Here is a 9624-nt window from a genome sequence, read left to right as displayed (position 1 = left end):
TCATATCAATTCAATTCGATAATTTTCAAACCAAAAATCTTTATAAATCAAATTAATGGAGAAAAAAAAAATTCTTCGATACTCTACCAAATTTGGACATAATCAGAATATATATGAATTTCAAATCATTAATATTTTTTTTTCTAAAATTTTTATCATCAGGATCTTCAATATCTATCAAATATTCTTTCATAATAATCATACAAGCTTCAAAAAAATCAAATCTCCATTTAATAGTAGATTCAATTAGGGACCTCATTAACAAAAGCAAAAGAACTCCATATCAATTCCTAAATCCAAAATTTCTAAATTGTAAATTCACATGGATCCCTTAATCTGAAATATAAATCAGATCTTTTATCTTAATCTAAAGATATCAATTTTTCATTAACAACCTCAATAATAATATCAGAAAATCTCTTGATCAACTTAGATACGAAATCTTTAAATTGAAATTTCATACACATCATGTAGTCTCCAAGCGACATAATAAGATCTATTTTCTAGATCTAAGGATGATGATTAAAGATTCCAGTACGATGAATATTCTACAACCTCAAAATCAATTTCATCAATAAGAAATAGGTTTCTTTGCAATATCCTCAAATATGCATTCATCCTATTATGCCACTTTATATATAATCCACATACCAAATTCAATTTCGATAAATATTCCAATCAAGCATCATAAAAAAAAACTTTCTTAGCCCATTCTGGAACAACATTTTATTATCAAATCTTTATCTTGCCAATAATAGTCAACTTCTCAACTAGAAGTAATATCATAATATTATCCTCACATCGAATTTGAACTTACGATTCACTTTGAATAACTAATGATCAAATTAATAACCACAATGTACAATAAAATTTTATATCAATCCTTTTGAAATTACTTTCAATCAGAATCTAACTAATCATATAATGATCAATAGATCATCCATCATATTACAAACTTCATATGTCATAATCTCTTGTGATCCTTTCATACATAGTCTCAATGTTTAATCAAAATTTATAAATATTTTCCCACTACAATTATCAAAGATCTACACTATAATATCCCTGGTGTCTATCCACTAACACCCATTCAATATCTGATTCTATGTTTCATAATTCATCCACTTATGCTCTGATACCACTTTAATTGTCACGCCCCCGATCCGAGATTTTGAATCGAGGGTCATGGCAACCGCCGCATACTCATAGAAAACTCTTCCCATAAGCATGCAAGGCATCTTATCATACTATCCTAAAACAACAGTGGAATAATTAGTCAACAATTTAAATCTAAAATATAACGACCTAAATTTTTTCTTTAATATCTCAATAAATTCAACAACGATTCAAAGGCTTTGCATCAAATTCAATAAGCCTTTCAACCTAAAATAAAAGTATGAAGATTCTACTTCTGATCACTCTTCCATTCATATCTTGTATCATCTTAATTCTTCAACATCTGTAAAAACAGTAAAATAGGAAGTAATGAGCTAGACAGCCCAGTAAGCAATGATCACTTTTAAACAGATTTCATCAGGCATTTAAGTAAATCATCATTTATAAAAAAATAAGCATATAGAGTTCATCAATTCGAAATCAATTTCAATTATGCAACATAATTCATGCCAAATTCATTTCTTTTTCGAAAATTCAAGTTTCTTTCCAAATTTTAATTTCTTTTGTTCTTCAATTTCTTTTCGTCAACCATGAGCTATGACCATATTTTTCCTGTGGCAGGGTCATAATACCGCGTATCTGCTTGCGGTAGGCTGCGAATCATCTGACAGCCATGTCCTTTGGAACCGCTGGTCTCGCTGGCGGTTTGTCGCTGGTCTCTCTGGCGACATGTCGCTGGTCTCGCTGGCGACATAAACCCTCAGGACAATCAATTGCCAACGTATATGCCCCCATTGGCAAGATCCTTTACATAGTCAGGTTGTCAATTCTTATTGTTTCTTATATCATAATTCTTCATAAATCATGTTTCATATTCTAATTTCGATAATAAAACATATAATCATGTAGTATCGAAATCAATCAATATAATGCATCATGAAATCAATATATTCAATCATGCTTCATCATAACATTTCAAATAAGATATTTTCATAACAAAATACCATTCATCCAATTCATGCATCGTTTCACAAATCATGTCAGAAGAATACATTATAATTTATCGATAAATCTAGAAAAAATAAAATATTACTTACCTCAAACGTATTCCAATAAATCCATATAATTCTATAAATTTTCTTTCAAAAATTCTATTCGTAGATCATATCGCGATATCCCAAGATCAAACATCCACAATCCTATACAGAATCAATTTCAATAATTAGAAAGAATACGAATACCATATTTCAACGGTTTAGATTGGGTCCGATCATCTAATTTCATCTAATCAAAATCTAATTAGGACCTAAACGATCTAAAGTTTGACTGTCAGATCAAATCGGATTCGAAGTGATAGGACCAAGGTTTCTTCATCGATTTCATAAAATCAAGTGGAGAGAAAAAATCAGAGGAGAGAGAATTCATGAGGTACAATTCGAATTGATCAGGTGACACAATCCAACATTACGATTGGTCCAATATCTCGAGTGGTGAAATCAACATGATCAAATCAAGTCATGACTAGATCGGGATCAATGAATGATCAAATCTAAAGATTCATGGTCTGATCAAGGTGGGTGCCAGTACGCTGTCAGACAATCATGGATCAGGGTTCTTCATTAGAATCAGATCAGACTTATTAAAAGAAATTTCTTCATTCACTAGCCTTTTTTTTAGAGAGAGAATCAATCAAGAGAGAGAATATTTTAGAGAGAGAAAATTCTAGAGAGAGAAAACTCATCTTGAATTCTTCAGACAATATGATTCAACAAATTCTGATCGACCAGATTAAATCATGCTAAAATTATCATATGGATAATTCAATAAGATCATGAGAAATAAAATCTAAAAATACCTGATCTGATCAAAGTGGATGTCGGTGTATCGTCCGATGATCACAGATCAAAAATTCATTACGAGAATCATTTAAATTCATCATCATTCTTCTCAAAATTCTAGAAATCTTAGGAGAGATAATCTAGAGAGAGAATTTTAGAGAGAGAAAGTAGAGAGAGAAAGTCCAATTCTAGAGAGAGAAAATACTAGTTCAGGCTGAAGAGAGAGAGGGAAGAGAGAGAAACTCTCTTTCTTATATTTTATTATTTATATCATTATTAATTAATTAATTTAATGATTTTTCTTTTCTTTTCTCTCTTTTTTTTTCCTTCACGGAAGAGAGAGGAGAAAATTCTATTTATTATTATTATATTATTATCATTTTATTTTTCTTTTTTCTTTTTTTTTTCTTTTCTTTTTTCTTTTCTTTTTCTTCTTTTTCTTTTCTTTTTCTTTTCTTTTCCTTCTTCTTCTTTTCTTTTTCTTTTTCTTTTCCTTCTTCTTCTTCTTCTTTTTCTTTTCTTCTTCCCGTGGACATGTTTTGGGCTGAAACAGGGGACCTTGAGGTCCCCTCGTTGGGTGGCCGGCCGGTGGCGCAGCTGGCGTGGGGCGGCCGTCGGCAGGAGGGGGTGACTCGCCGATAAGAAGAGGGCCAAACCGGTGGTCGGCGGTGACCACCGGCGACGGCAAAACGGCAAAAAAAGAAAATTCTTCCGCAACAAAATCCGGCGACTCAGGTCGCTGGCGAGCGTGCACATCGGCACGGGAAGGAAGGGGGAAAGAGAGGAAGAGGAGGAGGCTTACCTCCGTCGCCGGCGAAGCTTTTCCGGCGAGAAATTGGACGGCACAGCGACGGGTCTCCGTGGAAAATTTTCGATGATTGCCGCCGTTTTGCCCCGGAATTTCTCGATGAGAGGAGAGAGGAGGGTTCTCCTCCTTAAATAGAGTCGGAGGAAACTTGTTTCCGACTCCGATTAGGAGCCGATGAATGGAGGAAGAAGACTCCCTTCGGGAGTTCTTCTCCTCTGTTTTCCTTCCTTTTTTTTTTTTTTTGTTTTGGGCTTTGGATTCGTTGCTTGGGCCGGGCCTCACACATACACTATGGGTATGAACATAATCAAAAAAAAGCAAAAAGATAAATATCTTGAAGTGCCTGCGGCACCTCAGTTACAGCTTCTCCGGAATACTCAGCTACAAAGAAGGCTATCCAATCAGCTTTATTATTGGCCTCACGATAAATATGTCTGATCTCGATTGAAGAGTAACTCTGTACAAGATGCTAAATATCACTGAAGAGAGGGTGAGCAGTCTCGATCATGTCCTCTTTACTTCAGGTGCTTTATCCTTCGTTAACTATTGCTGCTCAAATGCTTTTGTGGAACTTCTTTGGCCATTCACAATTCTTCTGCACCTTTTTTTTGAGCTTCCTGCACTAATCTGAAATGCCTCTCCTGCATGTTTCTCCTCTGCTCTTCATTTATATTATTTTGTTCTAAATAAAAGGGTTTGAAAATTGAGATTATTAGCGATTTCTTCTAAATTTCAAAGTTTCAACGCTTGGGGAATTTTTTCTTTTTCTCCTCGTGGAACTCTACGTTAAATCTATCAAGTTATAAATTGTACAAAAATCTGGTGCAGTTTGCTAGCAACTGCCTCCAAATGATATATAGGCAGCGCCTCTCACACCTCCAATGCAAGGAGTTACGTCTTATACTATGATCAAGCTGAAACACCACCTCCAGTTCTCAAGAACATATCCAAGGTGTGAAGGGCTTCTGGCAGATGCGGTCCATTATGACAACGAAAGCCATTATCAGCTCACAATCAACTCCTGGCTGAATGACCAGATTGAACACATCGTCGCCGAGCATGACCGAGGTGCTCGCCTTCTTCCGGCATATCTGCGCCACTTCCTTGCCCATGCTGTCCCAGATCTTGCAACATCTTCTCCTGAAGCAACCTTCGATTCGGAAGTTGGGTGTTGGAGGTTGGTTATTGGGATTGCCCATGAATACCTCTGCCTCATCACTGCTTTGGAGGATCGACCGCCGCCTCATTGAGAAAACACGAGGCCTAGTCTCCGTCTTTGAGCCACTGTCACCTTTGAATCCACTCCATCGATCATGCATGCTTAGAATCTGCTAGCAAATAGTAAGCTTGCATCAGGCAAGATCAATAATGTTCCATCATTTAGAAAAGGGAAGGATAGGCAATTCACTTCATTGTTCTAGAATTAGCAGCTCACTTCATACTCAAGAGTTGCAATGTTTCTATGCATCACCACTCTCCTGAGACAATAACATTCTGGTTCACCATATCCAACAATATTTAGGGATTCTTTCTATTATTTTGCATCTTATACATAGAATTATGGCAATGATGAACCCTTTAACACGTTCTAACTCATTTCAATCTGTTGTAGATTGAGTTAGATTATCTGCTTCATAAAATAGTTGAGTTTGAATGTGAAGTTTTGATTTGTTTAACGAACAGATCGAGTTTGAATAGGCAAATTTTTGATCTTCATATACCTAACCCGGTCCCTACCTTGTTTGATCCGATCTGATTGCCACACCTAATTGGAATGTTGTAAGCAGAGACATTTAGACTGCGTCATAACTCTTGACTAATATCTGGACTTGCTTGTGACGGACTTGGAATATAGTGTCTTGTAATTTTTTAATCGATGTGTACAAGTAACATGACCCGCATGCAAGTGTTAAAATTAATACAAGTTGTCCCAAAGTAAAGAATCTATATGTTAATGGTACATATATTGTTGATTTTTTGATTCGGTGGTCTTGGCGTCGCTCTGCAGGGGGGAATTGGTTCACGAGTAGATGCCCGCTCTCTCTTTTACCAGCTGCGGCAACTAGCTAGTTTTTCAACTCAAGACTAAAATACATAGTGAGTATCAAAATATGCTTACTTTTTGCAGAAGCTAGGTGTGTACCATTTGTTCTTCCTTTCTATAACTAGATCTCAACTTTTTCTTTTTTTTTTTTTTCCAAGAAAGCTCTCCACCTTTTCTGTTGAGGCAAGTGACCCACAAAGTCTTGATTGTTATTATATATATATATATATAATATAATATAATCTAAATAGCTAGAAAGCATTGAAAGTTAGCAACCTTGATCCAGATCTATGCATTAATCGGTTAATCCAGACTCATTTACCATTGTAGTCAGTCAGAAATTTTATTTTAACAAAAACAAAATATTTGGTATACCTACTTTCACCACTCGATCTAAACATTTATGTCATTGGGTGGAAGTGTATCACTAATTAATGTCAAAGGTTTAACTCCAAAATATTGCTGTAGCCATTATGAGATACGATCTTTAAAGCAGAGGGATAATTGTCAAGTAGGATGCTACATATTCCTCTGTAAATGTGTTGCCAACTTTCCCTGCTCAATGATGACATGCAATTTGCCAACCCACAATGTTCCCCCTTTACCGGTGGTCCCATTTGAACATGTAGCTCAGCACGTCTTCTTCAGCACATACACTATAAAGCAATGGGTGTAACTTGTGTGCCACACCTCATAACCCTTTTCTATATCATTTTTTTTTTCTTTTGATGGAATGTGGAGGAAGTCTGGTACCTCCCCCCACTAAATTTATTTAATTTAAAGTAAGTATATGTACAAAAAGAAAAAAGATCTGAAGAGGTAAAATGGAATAGAAAAGAAAATTAAGATGAAGCTAAAGAGGAGACACAAGTTCTAATTTGATGTTGTTCTTCAATCAAGTTATAGAAAAGGTTAGAAGAATATGATCAGAGTGAAACATGTGAGAGGGTAGAAGAGCATATCTCTATATCCTACCTGAGGCTTTAGAGCCATGAGGGCCGTCCCACCTCCATCCATGAGCAGGAGCTCCCTTGTGAAGCACTTGTGCCTTCTTGAGTAATTGTCAACTCTAAAAGCCAGTCTTCCATTGCTATCATAAACCGAGAACCCATCTGTTCCCTGGAAAGCCATGCTGGATTTCTTCCACACCGTCCACACTGATGGACTGGTGCTCCTTGTTGCAGGCTGTCCAACATCTATCTTACTCTCTGTAGGGTGTATTCTGTACATCTTATGGACCGTGATTAGGATGAAGATTGGATAATAGACAGCTCTTAGTACAGGGTTTTGCCTTCTTCGTAGGCTTGGCGTTGAGAAGGAAATGGGAGATATGGAAAGGACAGAAGTAGGGATTAACACTAGAAGGCGATATGGAGGAACAGAGATGGAGTGATGGTGGAGGAACAAAGGTGTTGTCGTCCATTTAAAGGGTGGAAACTTGGCCAGCTGACCTGGAATAAGAAAAATGGGAGTCCTTGTTTAGGATTAATACGGCATTGTGAATGGATGTTACGTAGGATTTGACCTTTATGATGCTACGGCTTACTTGGCCTCTCGAGGGAGAATAAAATAATGCGAAGGGATTTAGATTCCTAATGTGCTTCTGTTAGGCCGAAAGCGCAAAAGCATGGCAGTGACAGGCCCTTTCTTTTGTTAGCGTCAAGATTCCACAACTGATGACCCTTTCTTCTATACGCTTTTAGCTTGAAGCTTCCAACCACCATATGAACGCATGTTTGGTTGAAATATTGGAACATATATATATGGTCAAGCGAGCAAAAGCTAATGGTCAGCTAATCTTGACATCTCAGATCTAAATGGTGGGGTGATGTTTAAGTTTTACTTACTCAGGACTTGGACTTCTAGGGTGGTCCAAAAGAAGAGATCAACTTGATCGAACTCTAAGGTGAATATTCTTGCACTCGTGGTATGCATCAGTGGTCCTCTTCTTGTAGGCAGTGGTAGAGTGTAAGAGAGATTAGAAGGGGCACTGCCCCCAAAAAAATTTAAAATATTTTTTATTTATATTATCACACTTCAAATCTGGGACATAATACGGCCATGCTACCGAAGGATGGAAGCCTGATGTTTTCATGGCTTGCTTAAGATAAAGAAGAGGGAATTTATAGATGGGATCTAGGGCTCCTAGAGTCCCAATCCCATTCTGATTCAAAGAGGGAAGACGGACTCTATCAGAAGTCCTCTTCCGTTCTCTTCTTTCTTATTGTTTTATTTTTTTAAAATCTGGATTATTACATATATATTTGTATGTATAGTGGCCCTCTCAATATTTTAATCTTAAACACATTACAAGTCCATCAATTTTAAAAAATACTATATAATTAATTTATATATTAATTTTTTATTAAAAATAATAAAATTTTTAAAGAAATAATAATTATTTATTTATTCTTTAATTCTTTATTTATTCTTCAACCTTTAATGTGGAAGAAATTATTGAGATTTTTACACAATTAAAATCATTTTGCAGATGGTATAAGATAATATTTTTTACTTATTTTTGTTTATATATAAAATTAGATATTTATTGATATTTTTATAATATTTTGATTATATATATTTTTATTTTATTATTTATTATAAAATATTTAATTTAAAATTTATTAATAAATTATTATTTTGCCCTTTCAACATTTGATGTCAGGCTCTGCCACTGCTTGTAGGTGGTGATAGATGCCATTGGAGGAAGAAAACTTTACAATGTGATCATGGTGGGGATTTTCTTATAGTTTGGTAGTCAGTATGCCTTGCATATAATTATGGTAAGAAAGGAAAGTTTATCCATTTCTTCCCTCTCTTTCCACGTAGATTTTCAGGTGCACAACCACTTTCCACATCATCTTACTTCGCATATACAGCGATGTGCGAGCTGCTAAACATGGGAAAAAGTTGGAGCTGATGAGTTCGGTAAACCTTTTTCATCAAGCCAGTGTATCACATCTTCATCGTTAAAGCCATGCTTGAAGTGTCAAACACCACTAACCCTAAAACGTGTTGCTTAGGTTAGACTTCCAGAAACTGAGGCATGCAAAACTGAGTTTGCTAACCATTTGCTTGGTCCTAAGAAGTTTAAAATGCCACGGCTTCTTTCCTGGGGGCTAATAAAGTTTTTACAGTCAATTGGTAACGCTAAACAAGTCAAATTAGGTGTACTGAAGGCAAAGTGGATGACAACTAGGAGAATATTTTGATTAAACTCATTAAAATAAAAAAAGCCCACTTGGCTGAACTGAGGTACTGCCGTGTGCCAGGACAGCTTAATTATATATTATTTCCTTTATTCTCATGAACATGATATAGCAATGAATATTGTCCCATCACGTCTTGCATGATAGCTCTGCTCCTTTTGTATAAATACTAGCAGTTTTTATCACAGAGATCTATTAAAGTTGGTGCAAATTGTTGTTTGAATGCCACCCAAGTGGATTTCATCTAAACATAACTGTAGTTGTAGGGCCTTCTCTGCGTTTGAAAATCACTTGCCCTATCCAAAATGTAATGAATGTTATGCTTGCATTTTAGATCTTTTATGTGGGTATCCTTCTATGTATAAATTAACTAATTAATAGCACTCAATTAACGTTCATGAATAATTTAGTTGGAGAACTTTGCAATTTTTAGAAAGATAAAGAGAACCTGTCCAAGTTTACGATAGAACTGATAAAAAAATCGAAATGTTATCCTATCGGTAAATGTGAAAGCACCGCATGTATTGTAACTCTTTTTTCTATGGCCCCTAGAAGTATCTTCATTCTGACCTTATTATTAAAAAAATAAAAAAATAAAAAAATAAAAAA

The 9624-nt window shown here is 35.6% G+C and overlaps 1 protein-coding gene across 1 annotated transcript; it reads right to left on the bottom strand.

Annotated features, from left to right (window-relative positions):
- Positions 1 to 4569: 4569 nt before the first annotated feature.
- Positions 4570 to 7172, bottom strand: LOC105046046 (protein LURP-one-related 5). The gene is made up of 2 exons (XM_010924532.4): positions 6782 to 7172; positions 4570 to 5090 (listed from the first exon to the last, which is right to left on the bottom strand). Exons 1-2 carry the CDS (start codon positions 7034 to 7036, stop codon positions 4698 to 4700), a joined length of 648 nt encoding a protein of 215 aa, XP_010922834.1. The 5' UTR covers positions 7037 to 7172; the 3' UTR covers positions 4570 to 4697.
- Between the last annotated feature and the right edge of the window lie 2452 nt (positions 7173 to 9624).

Source organism: Elaeis guineensis, chromosome 5, assembly GCF_000442705.2.
Source record: "Elaeis guineensis isolate ETL-2024a chromosome 5, EG11, whole genome shotgun sequence".
Lineage (NCBI taxonomy): Eukaryota > Viridiplantae > Streptophyta > Magnoliopsida > Arecales > Arecaceae > Elaeis > Elaeis guineensis.
Note: the sequence above shows the minus strand (reverse complement) of the source record. Positions and strands in the feature narration are given on the sequence as shown.